Here is a 24529-nt window from a genome sequence, read left to right as displayed (position 1 = left end):
TTCTAGAAATATTATTTATATATTATACGCTACATATATGGACATGGACAAATGTATATATTTATACTAAAAGGTTAGGATGCTAAGTCATAAACTATTGGAACTCTAGGAAAGCAGAGAACTGATTATGGGACCATCATTTGACCCAGAGTTTCCAGAAATTTATTATGTGGAGATGCATTTCTCCTGTAGGAAGCTGACCAGCCCTACAGAAATGAAAAAAAAAAAGAAAAGGAAAAAAAAAATAGTAGCATTTTTGAATTATTTTAGTACAAAATAGAATCATGCTCTTGAAGGTTGAAGAATTGGTTTGTACATTTATTAGACAAATAGATTGGTTTTCTTGTTTGCCAAATGATATTTCTGCCTCAGTAGCTCTTTATATAAATTATGTCTTAGGTCAGGGCAGTGGTTTAAAAACCCCATATCTCTGGATTTGAAGACTTCTTTTTTATAAGGGATATCAATAGGAGTTTTGCTAGAAACTGTGAAGATCCTTAAAATGCCTGGGTTATATGTGGGGAAAATGCATATACTGGAAAAACAGAGAGAATGCACACACCTGGATTTTTTTCAGATATGGTATCAGAACACAACTAAGGCAGGAACTGGAGAGTGTTCTCAGATCTAGCAATAGAAATGCAAACAGAGATTTATATTCCTACCTCCTAAATAAAGTAATTAGACAAGCATAAGAACACTTCATTAAATCTATTTTTGGGTGCTCATGCAATTTTGGGTCACATGATCTGTTCCCCCTACATTTTCTTCTTTCTTTCTATTAATTATACAGGAAGAAAAAGGTGGCAAGCTTTCCAAACTGCACTCCTTAGTCATCTACATTTAAGTGGGATGAATCTGGGTGTCTTTGTTATTAAGGTCAAACAATCTAAATTCAACTTTTGAATTTGCCTAAAATCAGTAACATCTTCATTTTTAAGTATAGATTCCCTGAGCAAGGAATACTTATAAATGCCCAGAAATGGCAAGTGAGGTAGAACAAGGCACTGGAATTTTATTGCAGACCAAGCAACTTGTATATATTGTGTAACAATCAGAAGGAAAAAGAGAAGAGAAATAAATAAAATTATGCATTTTATGTAATTATTTGCAACTATTCCATGCCTTGACATATTTAAATAAAATTTCCTGTATTGCCTTTCAGCTAATGCTTTAAAGGGAATACTGCAGAGAGGTTTGAGAAGCCATAATCTATACTGAGCTAAGGAAATTAAATAATAAGTCAAAGTTATTTATGTAAAAGATATCTTAAGAATAATTATACTAGGATGTATACCCTGTTGTGAGGCATATTCATCCATTTCAAGAATTAGTACTGTTGTGGTATAGTCTATCATAATAAATAACAAAAGATTTTCAAATCATAATTTTCCTATTTCCTTTGTCTAATTTGTTTAGATTTCTCCCATCTTACTCAGCCTCAAATGCGCAATTTGTGTGTGGTCAGTGCCAGTTTTAGAGCATGTCCATACCAGACCTAACAGTAGGATTTCCCAACTGAACATATGGCACATTTCCTGGTATCTGTGTAAGGAACAAAGTTGGACCTACCACTGGGTTATCTGAGTTTTAAAAAATGTAGAATTATTTTATCAGTAAAAGTCCTTATTGTCAGTTATCTGGCATTTAACTTTCACAAGTCTTTTTTTTTTTTTTTTTTTTCATTTCATAGATTTAGAATTTCATTAAAAAAAGAAACTGATAAAAAACCATAAAATCTCAGCTTCCAAATATTTGATTTTTATAATATATTCTTTCCTAAGTAGTAAGTTTATAGGCAAAATACCATGTTTAACTTGCTTGCCCCTTTTTAGGAAGTTTTAAAGCGATCCTAATCAGTGGATCATGATTATTTCTTTCATTTACTCAGACCATGATGAGATGCAGGGAAATAAGTTACTTTGTGTCCTCAGAGAACTCAGCACACCTAATTAAGGACAGTTAGCACTTTTCTACTTAGGAAGTCCAAAGCTGATCTGGAATTTCCTGTCAGGACTTGGCTTTTTGGGCTAGTATACTTTGTACTCCTTGGCTTCCTTGAGAATCTATAGATGTCAAGGTTAGTTTTGTCTTTTGTTAAAAAGTAGACTGTTGCTTACCTTTTTTCCTTGTGCATTGAAGACATAAGTACTGAGAATTTTTCAGAGATGGGAATATCCAGATACCTGTAAGGGTGCTAAAGGTAAACTGGCAGCTTATTTTATCCTCAATGTAAGTAGGTTAATGAGAGCATCCTCTTTACCATTCTGAGTATTGTCGTACTTGCTGGGTGAGTTCGTGACCGAGGAACAGTGCACAGACTGCTTCCACTGGCACTAGAGCAGTTCCAATATTTGGAAACGTGCTAGAGGCATAGTGTTGAACTGTGCTTTTGGGCCTTAATCCAAAGACTGTTGGCATGCAATGTTATCCCTGATTTCACTGGAATTGGGCTACTTAAACACTTGATGCTACAAGGAATGTATTTCAACAGACTTTGGAGCAGCAAAGTTCTAGTATCCTACACAACATGGAGGACAAGGGCTTGGGGTCCACACCTCTTTTGTGGACCACTGATATTACTCTTACCTGCAACCTTAATCACATCATTTAAGCTTCATATCCTAAAGTATTTCATAGAGATTATGCTTACAAAGTTTGTGATAATTCACTGGTTTTTGAAGCTTATTCTAAGATAAATTATTATTTCATTATTGGGTATTACTTCTGGTGGAACAGGGGATAAATATTTGTGAGTCCTTTGTGCATGGGATGCCACTAACAGCAAGTGTTGATGCCGCTTACTGATAGAAAATGAAGAAGAGGGAGTTAAATACACCTGGGAGGCAGTTCCTTGAGCTCCAGAATCAGTACAGCCTATAATGGTATCTCATGTTTTTCTATCCCAATTCTTCTGTGACGTGGTGGAGGATCACAATAACTTAAGCATCTTTTCCTATTACTTTTGATAATTTTGTCAAAGTTCCGATGGCAGTGTTGTGGCTATTTGCTGACCATACTCTGACTCTCGTTCTGCTGTGAAAGTCAATAAGTAATTGCTCTCAGTTCTACCCACTCTTCCTCTATGCGCACTGATTTGGGTGTTTCTCCCTATGCACTGTGAAATTACCCAGTCTCCTCAAGCATATTAGTCATGAAGATGGATGGTAATATGGAGGAAAAAAGGGATGAAAAGACTGTCCAGATTTCTAAGTCTCATCTATTGGCCTAAACAGTGTAACTTATACTAAAGAGAGAGTATAGATTAATTTAAATGGCTACATGGGAGAAACATGAAGATGGACACTGAAAATAATTAAATAAATGGAATGCCTCAAAAAAGAAACAAAGAAATGTGAAGATACTGAGAATAAAACACAAGAAAAAAACCCCAGTATTTTATGGTGTAAGATGAGGATGAATTTACTTTCTTCTACATTACTAAACTTTGGTAGTGGATATTTTCTGTAACGAGGTTTGGTCTCTTAGCTGGAATTTCAGTATCTTCCATTGTAGATCTGTGACCTGACTACCAAGGATTAAAATCAGTATCACTTTTCCATTCTTGATTAATGTTTAACTCAGTGAATTAAATAGTTCTTTCAATATTTAATTCTTTTACGGGAGAGAGAACAGTGTCAACAGCAAAGACAAATTCCCTTAGGAATAACCAGGGGGATGTCGATAAGAACTTTGTGGACAATTTTAGGAAGCCAGTAGAGAAACCTGGGACTCAGTTTTCCATGCTTCTTAACACTGTTCTAACTGCCCAACCACCTGTAATAAGAAGAATGGTGCATTTTGAATGACTGCTCAGGCGCCAGCAGAACAAGAAGATTCATTTTTACTGTTCTTGGACAGAGGCTGATGCTTCCCTGTAGCCTGGATTTAGGTACTTCTATCCTTTTGGGTTTGAGGCTTTATCAGTATCCTTTTCTTAATTATTTCCTATAGTAGGTATTCAGAATACTGGCTTCTATGACTCCTGTTGTTGTAATTTTAAATTTACAGTTGTAGATTTTGCATTGGTTGCTAAACTTCTTTTGTGAAATGGAACCTTTGAACATTGATGTGATGAGAAAGAAATGGGTGTGTGCTTTATCCCAAAAGAAAGTCTGCTTGCATTTCACTCGCAGTAGTGAAGGGAAATGCCCATCCTTGAATGGAATTTCCAATAGTCCTTAAAATCATATCCCACCTTGGAGCATCAGTTTGCTGACCCAAAAGGAGTACTCTTCTAAACAATAATAATACAACACTATCTAATGTCCAAGGCAGCCATTGTTAACTTACCTGTTTGAAAATAATTTGTTCAGAAGCTTTTTCTTCTTGTAATGAATGTTAGTCAAAAAGTTCTCGTCATGAGTATTTAACTAAATGCTTTGATAATGGCATATTGTAGAGCAGAGGGGGTGTAATACAGGTATTTATGTGCATTAATTACAGAATTTTATGTAGTATCTAGATGGAAAAAACAGTAGACATTAGACTTTCTGTACATTTAAAATGTCCCACTTCTATCCCCAAACTCCAAGTGACTCAGCTCTAAAATTTACTTCTGTGTTTCCATCAAACTATACTTACATACTATCCAGTAGATTAGAATGGAATTGAATCCAAAATTGTTCTTGATAGTATCTTTTATCACAGAAAAATCTTTGTCTTATAAGCTGTAATGTGTAGCTTTAATAAATTTGTATGGCTCTACCTTGTTTAAACTACAACATCCTGTGAAATCTTTTTTGTATGCCTATAATAAGAAGCGATGCATGTAGGTAATGTTTGAGATAACATATTTATACGTATTGTCAACTTTTTTGTACAATAGATTTGCATTACTAAAATCTAGAATCAATTCAAAGAAGTTTAATATTTTGTTTGAAATAGAAATATTTTCTATAAATTTGAAAATGCTCATATCTGGGAGCTTTTAAGACAACCTTTCTTCTTAAAACCTTATATCTGGTGGACTTCTATTAAGATTCAGTTTTGCTACAGAGAGAGGTATCTGTATGGACTTTAGTGTAGCTTGGCTTAATGGATCCAGTGATGCTTTCTCAGGCTTGTCTTCTCGTTTTGAAATAGGCTATCAACAATGTTAAGACTATCTAGTACTCATTTTGCTCTTTCTCTGAAATATCTTTGAAGTACTTGGTCTTAATTTCCATGAAATCCTCAATAAAATTGTTGTGGAAATTAAATGTATTTTTATTAAACCATAAATAGCAAGAGCATGTACATATATATTTTCACAAGTGTAAATACACCAAATACCATAATAAAAATCACTGTCAAAATTATTTTACTGAGACCCTCAAAAGATCAGAAATGCTAGAAACAGAAGTGCTTGAGCAGTGCTTGGCTTACCTAGTGTTTATTAAGTACACAGTTAGGAGTGTTCCAGAAAACAGAAGCCTGTGCATAAAGGACACCTTTTTCTTCTAATATGGGTATTGGAGAGTGTAGAGGCAGAGCCCTGAAGAACAGAAAAGGAACTCTCACGTTGCATGTAAAATAGGTAGAAAACTAATCCCTGTCTTTTCCAACATTCTTATGTGAAGCTTTTAATTTGGGAATGCTGAGGGTATAATTTCCTGAATGTTAAAAATTACACTAAATCACTGCCCTTCCCAACAGGAATTTTTTAGTATAAGAAACAGTGACACATTTGAAGGCCTGTAACAGCATTGCAATAGGGTAAATAGTATTTGTACCATTTTGTTCTCAAACAATATCAAAGTACAGAAAATTAATTTTATCTGCGGTTCTACCGACTTCTTTTGATTGTCAGTTTAATTCTGGTTCTCAAAGAATAGGTACTTCATTGGGCAGAGCCTACTCTGCTCATGCTCCTTCATTCCATTCCCTTCAGCCTCTTATTGTTAGGTCTCCTTACTTTCTTGATTCTTCTCAGATGAAGGATGAAATTTTGGAAAGCGTAGAAGTACCTAAAAAGAGATATTAGTAGGAAGTCCACATTAGAGGGTCAATACACTACTCTAGGCCACATAATAAATACAAGAAACAATTGTTTTTTGGCTAGAGGATCTCCTGGAGTGCATTACAAGGGTCAGGAAAGAAAGGCAATTCTGGTTTATTTTGTTCCATTCATTTTTTGAAATAAAAAATAATGTTGTTTTAAATCAACAGTAAATTCAATTTCGATGAAAATTCCAGATGTCAAAAAAAAAAAAGTATTTGCACAAACCCCATTTCATTATAGCTGAATTTCAGCTAGCAGCAACTATGAATCATTTACCTTTAAAAGTGTTCTTTTACTTCCCTATGAAACATTTTGCATGCATGAGTATCTGTGGAGTACTCCTTATTCCTTACTCCAAAGTAAAATTAAAATTTATAATTTTTAAATATGTCTTTTGTCAGTAGTTTTAGGGCAATCTTAAAAAAAAGGAAAGAGAAAAGAAAAGAGGGCATGCCCTAACTTCCATTTGAAATATCGGAGAATGAAGATATAGGAAGATGAATGTCAAATGTTAAGAACTTGGTTACAACTGCAGGAGCATTTTGACTGTGATGCCTGTTCATAAGGCATGTAACAAAAAGGTAATTTACTTGAAAAATATTATAAAATACTCCACGGCCACCATTGCCTCTGAGCTGTTAAGGGATGCATATTATATTGATTGGAGTGACTTGAACTTCTGTGGCAGGATGACTTTTTCTTGGAGCAGACAAGAAAATTAGGGCTTTTTTTATGGAATGAATGTAAAGGCAAAATTTCTTGCATTCCAAACACGAATTCTCTGTAATATAGGTAAGGTGACTACCAAGTATTACTTTTTTTTTTAATTATAGAAAGATATTCACAAATATCCATCAGTTCCCGCTTCAGGATCTCAAAAGTTACCAGCTTTGAAAGACAGAGGGCCTACTACTTTTATCACAAATTGTAATACATTGCTCAAATACAAATGTTTCCATAATTCACAATATGCTATGGAAAGAAAAACAGGTCTTGAAAACTATTTTTGGGTAGTACTTTGTAGGGTTTCACATGAGTTTTGCGAACAGATTTATTAGCAGATATTTTCTTTTTTTTTTTTTTTTTTTTTTTTTTTTTAAATATTTAACATATGTGGTAATGGGGAGTCACATATATATCTTTTTTACTGGTGGCCAGGAGATGAATTTGTTCCCATTTCTTTTTTGTTTTAAAATCTGTGTTGTAGCTGCCATCCTTCTGGCCAAAGAAGCCTTATTCCTTCTGAGCAAATCAGCACACTTGAATTAGCTGGAAAGATGCTTATTCTCACATCATCTGAGACTGAAATGACTTTCAGTGGAAGAGCTTTAATAATGGACCTCATTTTAGGTTGGTTTATTTGGAGATTTTGTAATTAGTGCTAAGATTGTTAAAGGCTATGGATAGAGAATGTGGTATTATAAAGAAAATACTCTTAATTGTTATTTTTTAATCTGACAGTGATAAAATATTTTCTGTAGTGTTTTTTCCTCTGGCACAAGCATTCAAAGAAAAGAAAAAAATGGGTTTTAGTCAGGGATACTTATTTTCTGTGCAGTTTATGTTATTCACAGTGCAAAATCTCACTTCTGTTAGACCATTGATTCTGCATCTTGCTCTTACATATCTGATACTTATGTGTACCAGTACACAGGCTCTTAAAATAGTGGGTTTCCCTGGAATTAGATGGGTTTGGAGCACCCTAAGAAGTGATTGATTTTTCTCAGTTCTATCATGGCTGATTCAGTGCAATAAACTTTCAAAAGATATTGAAGACGTTTTGTTTTGAAATGCAGTGCTTATATATAATGCAGCCGTTCTTTTAGTAAGTGCTCCAGTCTGCATGATAAATCATTGCCTTGATGCTGTGTGTACAGTCCCTGACAGAGTGGTTACGTATAGAATGCATAGTTTGCTTCAGTCGTGAATTACATTTAAATGTTTGCACTAAAACCTGTTATCTCAGATGCAGTGTAGCTTTTCAGATATGAGGCAAAAGATCTATTGTTATGGTCTCAGTGCTACATGTTGTTTATTTTGTGCAGAATTTTTTTTACAGTGGTCTTTCTGTCCTTTAGAATTGCCTTTCCTTAAAAAAAAAAAAAAAAAAGAATTTTACATACATGGTCACGGATATTAGTCATTTTTACAGGGGAGGGAAGGAGGAGGGGAAGATGCAGAAATCCTCCTCCTCTTAGACAGTAGTAACAGTGTGAGGATGTCTTGTCCTCCTTTTTTTTACTTCTGAGATTTTATTGCTGGCAGCCAGATGTGCTGAAACTCCTGACGACAGCATCTATTCACTGCGTGTTTTTAATAGGCTTAGAGAAATATGAGTAGAGTACATGAAAGCAGCTCAGCTTCACACTTCAGCTGGGAATGCCCAAAAAGCTTACTGCTGTTTAGAATTCTTGCTACAGTCAGGAGAAAGCCGCTCGGGTACTAAATCTTCTACGACTGAATTAGAAGAATAATGACTGTACAATTAACTATCAGCCCCTGCTCATTTAGGCACAGTTTTTACAGAGATCAGGAGAAATATGGAACTTGATTGGCATATTTGTATTTGATGGTGTGTACAAAATAGATGACTTTTAAGACAGGTGGTGAAGAAAAATAGAAGGGAAAGAAAGGGAGAAAATGCAATTTGAAACACTGCGCCAGGTCTGCAATTCTGTTTTATCTCATTTTCATGGGGTTTTCTCATCCCCTCCAAATATTTTACAAAATGATCTTTTTGGACAAACGTTGAACAACACTAGGTAAGTAGAAAATAAATATTTTTGCATTATCATTTCTATTTTTATGCTGATGGCAATTTATCTGCATGCTTTTCAGTGGGAGACTTTTATAACTGCACTCCTAAATATTAATATTTTTATGGTACCAGTGAGTCTGTTAGTGTTCTTATGTTTTATGTAAAGATTTACATGAGAACTCAGTCTGTAGAAATAAAACCAGGAAAGATAGAATAAAATATTTAAGATGGTAATCTATCTTTCAAGTACATTAGGTGCCATTAGAAGCTAGCATTATTAGCTGTAATCCTTAAAGCATATTAAATATTCATAAACAAATTTGTCAGAGAAAATGATTTCTATGTGGATATGGCAGTGAAAAGATTAAATGCTCAGAGATGTCTCTGTTTAACCATACATAATTTATTGGAAGATACAAATTAGTAGTCCTACATACCTTTTGCAAAATAGAAAGCAGTTCCTTATTTTTGGAAGATTTAGATTCCGTATGTGATGCTTTTCAATAACGTTTTTAACTGGCCAAATTATAGCTAATTAGTGGATGCTTTGCAGCAGGTCAGTCAGCTCTGTAGGGTATCCTTTAGTGAATAGCTGTGGTTTTGTGAGAATTAGAAATGATAGGCTGAGGTTGTTTATTGGTGTGAGACAGTTTTTGAATTGGTTTCTTAGGATTTTTGGAGGGGTAAAATGAATGAATACTGCCACATTTCTGTGTCATTATTCAGTAAATATTTTATTGTACCAATGTTTTGCATACTGCTATTAAATATAAAACATAAAAATATTAATAATTTTATCTAAGAGAGTGGAAGTGCAGGTCAGGAAGAAAAAAAATCCTGTAGTTTTTTTATGAAGATAGTGCACTGATGGAAACATTCTGGAAAAAGGGTGGAAGTAATAGGCAGAGACTATACCCAGCATTTTAATCTTCTTCTCTGTCTCTGTGGGAGAAATCTCTTTTAAATGGGATATTATTTCTTAAATACAGGGATGTTTGCACTTTTTACTTCAAAAAAATGTTATAATTTTATTTCCCAGAATTTCTTTGTAAGGATTCTCTCCCTTATTGCTGATATTTCCATTTAAAATATTTAAATATTTATTTAATATTACTGTTCTCAAGTTTTGTTGTCTTGGTTATGAATTTCTAATTAGGTATGTAAAATTATGCAGGTAGTTTTAGCAATCGTAATCACCATTATGAATTAAGGTATTTTTAGGTATATATGAAATCTATATTCAGTGAGACTTTTCTTAAATCCCTTTGGTATACTGTGAAATATTTGAAGCTCTACAAAATGGAGAAATAATTTACGTATTATCATCTGTGATTGTAAAACTGTGCATATTTCCAAGTGCATAGTTTCAGGCCTGCAGCAACCAACAAAGCCCTTAGCAACTGTTCTAATCAGCTTCCATCCCAGTCCTGATTCCTTGGATCTGCTTTTGCAGATCGGAGTACATGCTTTTTGTAGATCGAGGTGCAAGCTTTTTGCTAATTTTTTTTTTTTTTTTTTTTTTTTGCAGATACATGTGCATGGTGCTTTTCAGTATTTATTTTGCTTGTGAGACTTGGGCAAAAGCTGCATATAGTATAAAGTCAAAAGACAGAGTTATTTTATTCATTTGTTGTGCCTTAGATTAGGAGTGTATTTATTCTAGAATACTGGGAAACAATAAAGGATTGTTAGGAAACTGAGCCTCCTACCTAGTATGGGCTGTTTTACTTAGATGAAAATATTTCTGTATTTATAAGGAGCAATGTCATGTTTTTCTAGGTATCAATTCTTTTGGCCTCCAGAAAACATTGTGCAATTTTTAAAGAGTATGCAGCAGTAATTGTGAGAGACTAATTCATGCTTTCTCCGTCTTCTGATACTAAAGTTGAAAATATTTTAAGGTTATAGAGTAAAAAGATTCCGTCTTCTGAATAATTATTTTTATTTTAAATCTGATCTTGATTAAAGGTCTTTGAAGAAGTCATCTGTTATTCACTAAAAAAATCTCACTGGCATTTATTTCAGAGGGTAGTCCTTTGATTGTCTGACTGATCCAAAAAATCTGGTCCTTTTTTAAAAAATTAAATGAATGTAGTATATCATTTAGGTAGATTTTTCACTTAAAGCTTTACACATTAAATGTAAGCCACTTGCTAAAAACTAATTGTTCATGCATTAAGAGTTTTGCTTCAGAACTCTGGTGTACCTCCAGCATGTAAGAGTCTGCTTTGATGAGGTATGATGTGGTCTATCTCTTTAGTCTTCAAAGTTATATATTTTATCCTTTGATGATCCTTTCGCTTTTGAATATGTTTTTTGCTGTTTTTACATCTAAAAAGTACAAGTCAGAGTTCAGAAAGATAACGGCTGACATTACATACAGAGTGATTAACTTGTACTGCCATAAAGTAATAATGTGAAGAAAACAGGTTAATGCATACAAATTGTACAGTAACGAAGTGTAAAGCAAAGTCACAAGAAAGGGGGTAGTATACAGATAATTTTAATTGAATATACGTTCCTCCTAAATTTCATACCATCTGTTCTGGGGAGTTCTTGTTCTTCAGGAAGTTTAGATATGCTGAGATTTTGTTGATGGAAAGATAGGGATCTTGGGCTTTGCTTTCTGATGCTACGCTAAACATTGTCAGAAACATACATCAAACTGCTTTTTATAATTTCCCATAAAAACTTTACATGAGTTGGGTTTTTATTTGCACAGTTTTGGCTTTGCAGTAGCTGATGTGAGAGGACTCAAATGATATTCATCTCCTTGTGAGTTAGATTGATTTTAGCACTTAAATGGGTTTAGGTATCCCCTCCCAGCTGCTTCTAATGGAGGAATATTGCTGCTGAGTTCTCATCTGGCAGCTACAGGGCATCACTTTCCTGTAAGATGCGACTGAGTGTAAAAGAGAATGCTGGTTTGCTGGGCCTCCCTCCTTTCTCACACAGCTCTGTCTGACATTACCAACTCCAGCCAGCTGAAGCAGTAAAGCTATCATTTAACCTCAAATTTGTGTTTCACTTGTGTTGGGCGTTGTGGTGCTATTTCCTGGGTAATAAGTTATTTTTTATTGAAAAATTATTAGAATTACTTCATGTTGGGAAACTATAAGAATTGATTTGCATGTTGAGACTTTGGCAAATAGCTAGTTTATGGAATAAATTCTTCATGTGTCCAGAAAAGAAATCAAGAGGCCTTTTATGAAAACACACTATGTGCTTACATTACATCCAAATTTTACAGCAGCATCTAAAGGAGGTTTGCTTTTTTGCAATCTAAAAGTAGTCTGATTACTTTTAGTGACATAGTATTCATTCAAGTGACAAAAGACAGTGAAGGTTTTAAAATTTATTTTAAAACTTTAGTAATTAAGTAAGCTGGAATTATCAGATTACCATTCTTCATTTAGTGTTTAGTGTACAAATACTGTGCTGTTGGATGCTCTATTTGTAGCAACATGCTTTGAGAAGTTGCAATTGCTTTGGGCGGTATTCAGATTAACACATTACTGCATAATGGCCAGCATCTTTTGTGACTAAAATGGATACAAAGTGTACAGAGGACTATCAGTCCAATTTTGCTATTGCAGTTTATATTGGAAGCTTTTCTCAGAAAATGGAAAGTGGTCAATTTACCTAAACTTGGTTTCTCACATGACGTATCATGAGGATTTTTTTACAGTTCTGTGAAAGTGAGTTTACTGTCTAGCTTGGCCACACAGGGGCATAAGATAACTAATATATTGATCCTAAAACCAGTACAAAGATTGTTCACAAAATTCTGTGTACAATGGACGCACAGGAATTGTCTCACTTTGAAATTAGACACATCTAGTTTAAAAAAACAAGTTGTATTTTCTTTCAATAAATTAAACTCCAGTGTTTTTGAAGACTCCTAAGAGTTTTCATTTTGAAATCCCTTGGTACAGTCTTTTACATAAATGCACTGATTTTTAAAAGATTACTAAAATGCCCAAATAAATTAGCTAGTTGGCAAAACTAGACATTTACACTGAAGGTATCATTTTAGCAGAAACATATGATTTCCTTATTTAATTTTCTGTTTTGTTTCCTCAATATATCTAGTAGCTATTTACCAAAGCTCCATTTTATAATGAAGCTATCAAATGATGCTAAGAATTACTGTCACAGACAATTGTGGGTTTTTTTGGTGTTAATAATAATTACTTTGGTATTGAAGAAGAAAGATAATTTTCTCTTCCTTGTTGGGGAAAAAAAAAAAAAAAAAAAAAAAAAAAAAGTGAGAATATTTCTGTGGCATAGATTTGAGTAGTTTTTTTCCTGACTATATTGGTGCAACATAGCAAGAGGTTTGCTAATATTCTAAGAGAATGCTGCATTTACAAATAATACTAGTTCAAGAGCCAAGAAAACCACTGTAATGGTGTTAGAACTGACAGTATATTGTCCATATTCTGTAATGCAATACTGCTTAATACTGGAATTGAAACTGCCTCTCCTCCCTTTTCAAAACTAGCCTGTCTATAGCTACCTTTAAAATTTTAGTTTGTTGGGATTTTCCCATCTGCTCCTTTTTACATCCATACTAGATTCATAAAATCTTTTTTTAAGTATATTCCTGATATTTGTAGCTGATGTGCTTTCTCAACTAAAAAATAGACAATACTGGTAAATATATTTGTATTCCTACCATGTAGTTTTTTCTTAATGTATTAAAGACCTAGCAAAGCTATTTCCTCCCCTAACCATTAACTATTTGTCTTGCCTCTGACACAATCAGAATTCCAAAAAACTAAGCTACTTTCACTCCTAGATCTCTATATTACTGTAGGAAGGTTGTCCATGTCAAATAATCCTCTATCTTATTTTCTTCCTAAAATTAGAGAAATAAGCCATATTCAGGTGAATCCCTGTGTGCATATATAGCTATATATGTGTGAACTTCTCTAAACACAAAGGGAAGACTGGCAGCTGGGACAGCAAGTTGTATATAAAAGGCAGAGAGAAACTCATGTAGCTGTGTATTTGGTCTTTTCTGCACCTTTGCCAAACATTCCTCACAGAGCACTCTTATGTTCTCTTTGAGCTGCAAATAAGTGTATCTAACTCCATCTATTCTTTGGCCCTTGATTAACTTCTTTGGGAAAAAGTGGGACAAGTAACATGATTTTTCTCATCTTCTCATGCTTCTACTTCATTAGGAGGAAGCAACCAAACGTACTAACTTGCCCCAAAACAGTTTCTTTCTCAGAGGAAGTTCTGTATTCCATCCCATCTTGGCGGCTGTTGGGTTTTGGGTTTGCTTTTAAGTCCCTATTTCTAGGAAAAGCCATCCCTGTAACATTCTGTTGTTACAGATACCTTCAGAGAGAGAAAAGTAAGAGATTTCCTTACAGAGCCATTTCTTTTCCCATCTCTTCCAGCTCTGGAGAGAGATACCTTCTGTTACTTCCACTTCAGCTGGTGCAGATTTAATAAAGTGACATATGCTTCCTCCATGAATCTCACTGAGCTGTGGATATTTGCAGCCATAACAAGTTTCTCTCTATTCTCATTGTGCATCAACTGCTGTTATCTGACGATGGCAATAAAATCCTAGCTGGCATATGATCCTAACCTCCCACCAGGAAGAAAAAAGAGGATGGATCAGAGGTGGATAATTTTTCTCATTCAGCTAGTATGTTTAAATTCAGAAATTTAAATAATCCTAAATTTAGAAATGATTAAATATGCTTTAAAACTTGATTTTTTTTTCACCTGGGTGAGAGCAACAGAAATCTAAGATATAATTGAGTTACCAAGTACAACTTTTTGAAGAAAACATGTAAAAAAATCTCTTTCTATTCTTGAATAACTCAGATGATTCCTGTCAATTCTCAGAACAGCCCAGTAAGATATGGGTATTACGTTCTTTTTCTGGAAAAAGAAAAGACAGAGATCATGATATTAAAAATGACTATGATATTGTATAGTTGAAACATTTTATAGATTTGTTCAATAGCAAGAGCCCAGTATTTTATGGAAACTGCATGTTCCAACATCCAGAAATCAAGGTTGCTAGTCTTGACCCTTGAGTAGATAATAGATGTATTTGAGGACAGATTGAGCTGTGGTGATTACAATAACTAGCCCCATGTATCCATTTTACTCTTCTTCAGGGTGCTGTCACTCTGCTAAAACTGACGTGGGTGCTAAGCAAATCTGCTCCATCCTGTCTCAGCTGGGATTTAGTTTTTCGATTGGTGTGCAGCAAAGTCAATACCTCAGATTGCTTCCTGCAGCTCATGAGACTCATGCATAAGTATTTCACTTTTTCCAATTGTGTGATCAGAAGCTCCTAGTGAGTGTCTTCAGCAGTCCTTCTTTGCTTGTTATCAAGTATGTTAAAAAAATCACAGAATATTCTGAGTTGGAAGGGACCCACAAGGACCCTTGGCCCTGCTCAGCACCAACCCCAGGAGTCACATCGTGTGCCCAAGAGCATTGCCCAAACACTCCTTGAATATGCCAGGATGATGCTGTGACCACTTCCCTGGGAGCTGTTCCAGTGCCCAGCCATCCTCTGGGTGAAAACCTTTTCGTGATATCCAATCTAAACTTCCCGACTCAACTCCAGGCCATTTCCTCAGGTCCTGTCACTGGGGCCACAGAGCAGGGATGCGTGTCTGCCCCTCCTCTTCCTGTCGTGAAGAAGTTGCAGACTGCAATGGGGTCTGCCTTTAGTCTCCTCTTCTTCAACAGGCCAAATGACCTCAGCCCCTCCTCATATGGCTTCCCCTCAAGGCCCTTCACCATCTTTGTTGCCCTTCCTTTGGATGCTGAGAGCTTAATCATTCTTAAATTTTTGGGTACAAAACTGCACACAATAATGGTTAACAGCACTTATGTAGCCTTCATCTTCTTTATACTTCTTTATCCTTTTAGTTTTTTTCCTTTTGGGTTAGTAATCACATGCACGTTATGGTACAATCTGCCTACTAAGGCACTATCCCTTTACCAGTTCAGGAGCGGTAATTATACTGCATTGTAGAAACATGGGGCTTTGAAAAGCAAAACTTTCCTTCTTAGAAAAAAACTATGGCTTCGCTTTGTTCCTTGATTGAGAAGTTTTGCTGCAGTTTCTGCCACAGATATTTACTTACTGGAGCAGTGGAATGAAGGCCACTTCTGTTGATGTGGATTTGGACATTTCCTCATTACTTCTTTCTGTTTTGTTCTTTTGGGTATAGTATGATTATGGGTAGAAAAAGAATTGAAAGGGAAAACAAACTTTTTAAAACCTGTAATATCACATCTTACAGATGGACGGAATACCACAAATAGCATTGGGATGTTAGGCTGTGTAGGTCTGGCTGAGCTGGGGAGAATGGAAGGGAGGAGTACTAAGTTACCCAGCTCATTTCCTGTCATGCGTGATGGGACTGTCCTACCAGTTACTAACTATGGACCCATCATCCCCATATTCTCAGGAATATACTCTTGATTTTGCATTATTAAGGCAGATAGAAGATTTACTCATAGAAAACAGTGTGTTTCAAAATGGTTCAAGAAAGATTGGTGTTGAGCCTCAAATGATTTACAGGGCTCTTAGAAAGGAATCAATAAATGCAATATTGACCCCTGAAAAATTGTGACATCTGAGATGAGTTTTGAAGGTAATGGCATAATTTAAACTTTATCCTGAGATAAAAGGCTTGAAGCAGAAGGAGGTATTTCAAGTCCTTGACTTAATTTCAGCATGTGCTTTGCAATAGGAAGGCAAAATCAGCCTCTTTTTGAGTTCTGCTTTCTTGTTCTGAATCTGAAAAGGAATAATTATGAGAGAGAAATGAAATAAAAATGTTATGTATTGGAGAATTTGTCCCAAAGTTGCCTAAATTTGAAAGATATTAGAGATTGAAATACTGAAACATTAATTTTGTTTGTTTTATGATAATAATATATTGCAAGTAAAAGGGAATTTGCATGGTGTCTTTATTTATAAGAATGAAATATGTCTTGATTAGTACACTTTATCCTTGCTGCAATATTTGAGTCATCTTTCTGATTAAGATATACTTCCAAATTTTCATATTTGGCATTCAAGGCAACTTTTTTATCATGAAACTTCATCAATATTTTGAATAAATAAGTTTTAAAGCCTTGTCTCTTAGAAATTAGTAGTCACATATATCATAATAGGAACAATAATCTTTGTTAAAGGTGTACAGAACTAAGTTGATAAGCAAGTATTGCAATTATTATTGCTAATGCAATTATTGCTTTAAGAAAAATTTCATTATTAACCTATAAAATAGGACATTTAGTCACAGAGAAATGCTCTAAACCAAAAAGTTTAGTCTGTGATCTAACTACTGTGCACCAAATATAAGACCTTTTGGCATGTATTATGTACATATATTTGTTGTAAATAAAACACCATTTCAATATTAAATAAATAGAATAATGAAATAAGAATATTTCTTGCAAATTTTAGTATTTTTTTCTCTATATAAGATGTTTGGAGAATTTTTAAAGTGACTGAAGGAGAAGATTAATAAAACATTACTAAAAGATGAAACATCAGAATTTTAGGAAGACTTTAGACAACAATTATTGATTTATTATTTCTTATCCTACAAAATATATTTTCAAGTATAGAAATACAAACTTAATTAAAATATCTTTACCTGAAACATGATGTTTCAATATAAAAGATAATATTTCCTGATATTATATTTCATGTCTCTGCTCCTGTGTCTTCAGATTGCACTCAGAACAAGTGCGTTGTGTGCGGGTGTGAGGATGCCCAGGGGTAGTCAGTTTTTTGTTCACTTAAGGTTTTTCATTTTTTCCCTGCGAATGGTGGCATTTTTATGCTACAAAATGACAAGAACAATGAGTGTTTTAGAGAAACCTCATTTTTTATACCACAGTGACTCTATTACAGTTCAATCATTATTCAAATAACCTACAGTAAAATCTTGTAAGTGCCCTGTTTGGAAGAACTCTTCCAGTAAGACATGCTATCATACTTTGGAAGTTTTTGAAAAGTGTCAGAGAGGACAGAAAAAGATTTTAAAATGCAGGAAGGATTGCAATATATACAAAAGGAACAATTCAAATTGTGTATGTCGACAAAAGCTTGCTTGTGCTTAATATGTATCTTTCATGTTAAAGTTGCTCATTTGTAAGACATCGCATAATTAGGATGTATAAGGACTACCTGCAATCATAATTCAAATCTGTCTTTTTTAAAATAAAACATGAGAAGAAAGTATAGCTTTGTTCAGTCAAAGAATCTGGCAAGTACAGGGGTCTGAATTCTACAAGCTTGTCCTTTGTAGTGCCAGGAAGATAATGTGAACTTTACAGCTGGAGTTCCCAGGAAAATATGTCTTTTATACCTCATGTGCATCTATGAATTTTAATTTATAAATATGTGCAGAGGTCTTATGATCATGGGTTTGTAAGTGTACACAAATGAAAGTACAAATTAAATTTTCCAGGTTTTTTTTGGCATTTAGGTACATCTCTAGCTATTAGAACATGTCTCAGAGTAAGTAACTTAAGTGCCTTAGAGATACACCAGGATTTTGTGCCTTGTCCTTTATTTGCACCCTTAGTCTTAACAGCTGCAAATTATTCCATATTATTAATTAGATTGTTTTCTTAGGTACTACCAGATACATGACTGATGTGTCCTCACTACAGTGAGATTTTTTTTTTGAGATAGATCTTTCAGGAATTTTTAATTCAAATACTGAGTGTTATTCATATACAAATAAAACATATGTATGCACAAAGAAATTCTTAACAATTGTGAGGATGCACTGAGTAAACATGTTAAAATTGTAGAGTCATAGAACCCTTTAGATTGGAAAAGACCTTTAAGGTCATCAAGTGTAACTGTTAACCCAAGACTGCCAAGTCCACCACTAAATCATGTCCCTAAAAGATAATAATGATATGATGATATAAAATTTATTATATCACATGTAATGCGTGACACACATACTAATATAATAAACATTGTAATGTAATATACTATATAATGTAAACTGTAATGGAAACACTAAAAAGTTGGGTAACCATACAAGATGCTCAGGGTCTGTGCTCGCAGGATTGTAGTAGTGTACAAAAAGACCCTGTTCTCCTGCACAGACAAAAACTTGCTTTTAATTATCAATTAATAATTATTTATTTGTTATTAATTCCACATAGAATTTTGTATGGCCTCGTGACAGTATACTGGTGATGAAACTGCAAATCGACATTTTTGTGGATTTTATTATTACTTCCTTGCAACTAGTGCAAAGGGATTTTTACTGGATTTTGGTCTTTTGATGTAATCCACTATGAGTAAGTCTGTATCTTGGAGTTCATGACTGAATATAGAAATAAATCCATTTCCTACTTACCTTTAGTTGCGAAAGTTTTAGAATAATCACTGGTGTCTGAATGCTGTCTCGAAAATCCCTTTTTTCATAGAAATCATGTGAGATACATCAGTTGTATTTCATTTTGATCACATATGGGTGATATCTGAACTGCACTTATGGCATATAGAAAAAAGTCTGTTGGATATATTCACCTTTGATTGGAGCAAGTGGATATTGAAACCAGAGCTTAGATCAGATTGAGAACTAATCTCAAAATTACTGCTTCTCCAGCTGAAGTGAGATGAGCTAACTAAAGGGAAGAAAGAAAAATATATTTTTTAACATATCTTTGGCAGGACATCAGGTTTACTTGAATTCTGGGAGTTTCATTATAACAATTCCAAATTTGGAGTGATGTGGTATTGGTGTGCTATGGTTTTGTCTCCAGAAAGTCATGTTAACTTGAATGAAAATGTGTTGAAAAAGTAGACTGAAATGTAAGGAGTGCAACAGGGTGGAGATAAGGTAGGAAACAGAGTTTATTGTATAGACCAAATAACTGAGTTGCAGTTATTTCTGTCTCTTGCCTATCTGTATCATTTCCTTCTCCTGCTTCAGCGAAAATATGCTACGAAAGAATAGAATATCTCATTAAATCCTATGTCATGTATCCCTCATGCAATGCAAAACTTGAACTGTTGTAATAGAGAAGAATGTTTCATTATCTCCATGTACCTAAATAAAACATCACAGAAACTAATTTCTTTCCTTATTACTTTATGTGGGTTTGAATCTGAATTTATTACATAAAAGCATTTAATTAAAAGTCCAATGTCTTTCTTTGCTCATAACACTACCTAAAACCAAATAACTTATCTTTGTTTAAAATTTTAAAATTATTTTGCACTAATGGCCATTGGTGGTTTTTTACTTTCCAGAAGAGAATGCACTACTTTAAATTATATAACGAAAACCAAGAGAAGGTAAAATGTTCCCAGACTAATAAATTAATTTCAGAATTTTTATCAGCACTGCACTGGATTAGCCTATGGAAAGAAAATTTTATTTTCTATTATTTGGACAGGTTTTGTACTTAATTATTTCATACAGTGTTATTTTAGTGCATGCTTTAGCAAAGACTGAACTAGATACATTAAATAAATGCTACAGTCATTAATCTGAATGCACTCTATAATGACTGCAAATTGGCTAATGCTTGCATGAATCTGACTTTGTATTTATATACCTATATACATCTACAGAAAAAAAAAAAAGAAACATAGTAAGGACTTTTGTATATAGACCTAGACTTTGCCTGTACTTAAAACTTATTGTGAAGTCCAATTTAGAAGCATTACTAAACTGGAAAAAGGGAGAGCTGCTGCGATGGAGAATAATGTCAGTATCTCAGCAGAAGTCTGTATTAACTGCAGTGAAAGCATAGCCTCCATTTCACATGATTATATTTTCTGTCTGTGAGACACTTTGTGCTGATTAGCTGTACTTTCTGCTGCAGGGCTGCTGCATTTTATTTGTGCTATATAATCATGTATAATAAGTAAGGCAGTTTGAATATTTAACTAGGAATGATACTACATTTATGGAGGTATCCATATATTATCATGAATTAATTATGGTTCCATAGTTAATATAAATTTTTTTTCCTTCAAAGGAGAATATTTAACTTTGTTTCTTGTATGAAGGAAAACAGTCTCAGGTATTCCCAACATTCTCTTGGGAAAGCTAGATTTATCTGAGTAGCTTGAAATCTCATCTTTAATCCTGTAAAATAGTATTTTAGATATGTATAAACTGGGTCTCCTTTTTTTTTTAAATCTGTGCAAACAGTACACGCAATAAGGTATTAGGGTAACTTTTTCTAGTTTCTTTTAAACTATATAATCTGCTGACTAAAAAAAGACTGCAGCTTGCTACTGCTGCTTTCCCTGAATCACTACGGATCTAGATTAGTCAATTAAGATTTTTTTTCACTCTGGTGGTTAATTGTGTTTAAAGTTTTATATTCAGAAATAATTTATTTGTTACAGAATGACAGAATGGCTCAGATTGGCAGGGACCTTAAAGATTGTCCAGTTCCAACTCCCCTGCCATGGGCAGGGGTACCCTCCACTAGACCAGGTTCCTCAATGCCTCATCCAACCTGACCTAAATATTGTTGTCCTCGGGAAATATAATACAGCAAAGTAGGTGTACATTTTGCCACAAAATCAGTATCTCTCCCAAGTAGCCTTATATTCTTTTGTAAACTGTCTTTCTGTACATTGATGAAAATTTTGGCTAGAACTAGTTGGAAAAAGGAGCCTTGTATTTGAACTCTTAATGATGAACATATGTTTATTGTATATCACTCAGAAACTGCGATAATATGGAGAATATTTTAGAAACAACAGCGAACTTTAGATAAACGTCATTTGTAGCATGGCAACTTAGTGTTTTCCACAAAAAGGCCACAGATGCTTGTTGGGGCTGACCGTGACTGATGGATTATCAACTAAATAAAACATTTTGAAGACTATTAGGTTTTGCGTAGTATTTCTGACTGTTAAATATAAGGGGTAACATGCTGTCCTACAAATCTCTGAGACCCTGACATTCAGTCCACTGTGCATAATTCTGGACATGCATTTTTAGCAAATCTGGATTTCGGAAAAAGCATAAGGTAAAAAATTTCAGAAGAGAATAGTGAACAGAGAGGGAAATATGTCCAGGTTGGTTTAGCTAGCATTTAAAAGAGACAGATTAGCAGCAGCTATATGTAGTGATTACCTAAACCACAAGAAGAAAGAAGATTTATTTGGGAGATTTTAAAAAAAAGACATGAATGTGGTGTAAAGAGTGGAAGACTTCAACTGGATGCCCATGCAAATTTCTTAACCTACCACAATATGTGATTTATCCCATAAGAAATGGTATAAGCCTTGAATTAGATTGAGTAAATTCTAGAAAATGTACTGTGGGGAAAGATCTTTCATTGTCATGGAAACAAACTAGATGATCTAATAAACGTTTTCCATCTCTAGCTGTGTTCTATTTCTGTCATTCACATTCAGATGAATTTAGAAAATTGAGGGATTTTTGATTATTTTCACTGTCTGGCATTATATTGTAGAATATAACAGCTGAGATTTAAGTGCTATCTCAGGAAGTTTATATTTCATTAAGATTAACTAGGAATTATTGTTTACAAAACATAAATGCCTAATTAAAGCACATGGACTGAATCTCATTATTAATAGAGCAAATACTGCTACTATTGTTTCTGGGTTTTTCTGCATCATGTGAGCCTCACTACTATTATATTTGTCTAATTGTGCTCTCAGTCCAATGCAAGGCAAGTCAAAGAACTGAAATTAAAATTAATTACTTTTATTTAAATTATCCCTGTGACATGAAAAACCTTATTTTCAGAAAAATGTGTGTATCTTACACCATGTTTGTATGTTATCTTTTACGCAAGATTTTATAAAGTAAACTATTTGCTTGTAGGATTCACTAAAGAATAATACTGCAGATGAAATACGTGTTTCTGCCCATGAGGTTAAAAATTAATTTGACCTAGCTCCAATCTAACACTCTTTCTTCCAAAGAGGCAACTGTTACCTGATCATACTAGTAGTTAAGACTTCATCAGCAGTTGTGTTTGCTTAAATTCTGATTATATATTTAGTCTATCTTCACACAACTTAATTCAAGTATTGAAATATCCATATAAAGAAGTAGTAAAAAAACCCAGGAACAGAATGTAGAGATTCTGAAGGCATTCTTGATGCTTGCTATCTTATCTGCAGTTTCTAAATCTTCAGCAGAAAGCTTTTACCCTTTGCATTGCTAAAATAATTTTCAGTTACATAAACTTTATGAGTCAGACAGTGTATTTACTAACACATGCGATGGAGCTTATATTAAAAGTTCAAAATCTAGAAAGAATGTTTCAAAAGCTAACATTGCACTTGAGAGGATGGTATCAGGTATCAAGAAGGAATTGAGGCTTTTGTCTCACCTGACTTTACATGCTGTTTGGAAGCACCATAGGCCTGCAGTGAAATCAGCAGAGAGACATCAATATTTTAGGGCAGAACCATGTGACATGTTTTAGACAGCTACATGAATTTCAGTGTGCAACTGCTCTGAAGAGATGAGGCAGTAGTAGCTTCATTGTTTTGGGGAGCTCTCTCATTTGGGGAGGGATTTGAGTGCAAGGAGGCGGTTACTATTTGAAAATTTCCTTGATACCTAGATCCCCACTTCATGTTCCTGGCTCACATTGCCATCTAGCATTTTACATGCTGAAGATTATTAACCACTTAATGGCAATTATAATGAAACTCGGAGTATTCTGAGAAAAGGAGTGACTCAAATATTAATTATCTCATATGAATATGACCATTAGATGCACCCAGATTTTGAATCAGTTGTCTAAATGAGGTCAGTCTATCCTTCTTATAGGGATTTGAGTGGTTACTTTGACATTGTAATATGTGGAAATATTTAATGATAATAAAAAATCTAAAGAAAACTGAAGCTGCTTAAGAATAAATATTTGTTTATAGCATTAAAGATTTCTTTATTTTTCCTTATGCAGAGCAGTTCCTTCTACTTAGATTGTAAGATTCATACAGAGAAAAGAAATGGTATCTCAAATACTGTGACAGAGAAATGCTATCCTTTTCTTTAGTAATTGATATGTAGTGTCTATTAAAACCCCCCTTATTCTTTTCTCTAGCTACTATGGTAGTTGATAAGAACAATGATACTGCTTAGAGAATAAACATTAATACTTTATTATGTAAAAGTTAAATGAAATAAAGAATGTAAGATTAATTAAATTCATATGATCACAGCCTGAGTCTGTGAAAAATAAAATGCTGAGGCTACTCAAATATATCTATTGAAATACAAAAAAATCTTTGAATGTTCTTTTAATGGGGAGGTCCAAGCCTTCAGCAACTTTTGTTTATCCTTGTGTTCTTTGAGAGCTGTGGAACTTTTCAGAAGGTAAATTTATCAAATGATTCACTGCAAACACAATTTGATGTGGTTTGCCAATAATGAACTCTCTACTGTAATACTCAACATGGAAGCAAATGATTTTCAACTCAGCTACATATCAGAGTAGTAACTCTCAGAGTTACTTTTTCATACACCTTTACTGTTTAACACTGTTCAACTTCCTGCACTTTTCAGAGATTGATTTCTAAACTGAAAACTTCAAATATAATCTTGCACAAAAAATTCTCAGAAAATATTTCAGACTCATAAAAAATCATCATATTCCCAATGAGGGTAATTTTAAGAGTATATTTCACCTTATTTGAATTTCTCTTAAATCTGTTGTACATCCCTGATAGTCTAAGGATAATTAATATAGAAACATTTATATTTATATGCTGCCTACCTTTGCTTTCCTTATGGCTGTCA

The 24529-nt window shown here is 34.0% G+C and overlaps 1 protein-coding gene across 50 annotated transcripts in view; it reads left to right on the top strand.

Moving 5' to 3' along the window:
* RIMS2 (regulating synaptic membrane exocytosis 2) overlaps positions 1-24529 on the top strand; it is a 456916-nt gene that overhangs the window by 128804 nt on the left and 303583 nt on the right. For 3 of the 50 annotated variants that reach the window (XM_040055026.2, XM_040055046.2, XM_058419212.1), the window contains exon 1: positions 8184-8745. The exons of 41 other annotated variants lie outside the window; for them this stretch is intronic. In XM_040055026.2, coding sequence (XP_039910960.1) covers positions 8624-8745 — 122 coding nt within the window. In that variant the 5' untranslated portion in view covers positions 8184-8623. Of the gene's footprint in view, positions 1-5965; positions 5986-8183; positions 8746-24529 lie in introns of those variants that run through there. 6 more of the 50 variants (XM_040054922.2, XM_058419219.1, XM_040054950.2 and 3 more) reach the window with 3 other exon arrangements.

The sequence above is a fragment of the Hirundo rustica genome, chromosome 1 (genome assembly GCF_015227805.2).
Source record: "Hirundo rustica isolate bHirRus1 chromosome 1, bHirRus1.pri.v3, whole genome shotgun sequence".
NCBI classification, from domain to species: Eukaryota; Metazoa; Chordata; class Aves; order Passeriformes; family Hirundinidae; genus Hirundo; species Hirundo rustica.
Note: the sequence above shows the minus strand (reverse complement) of the source record. Positions and strands in the feature narration are given on the sequence as shown.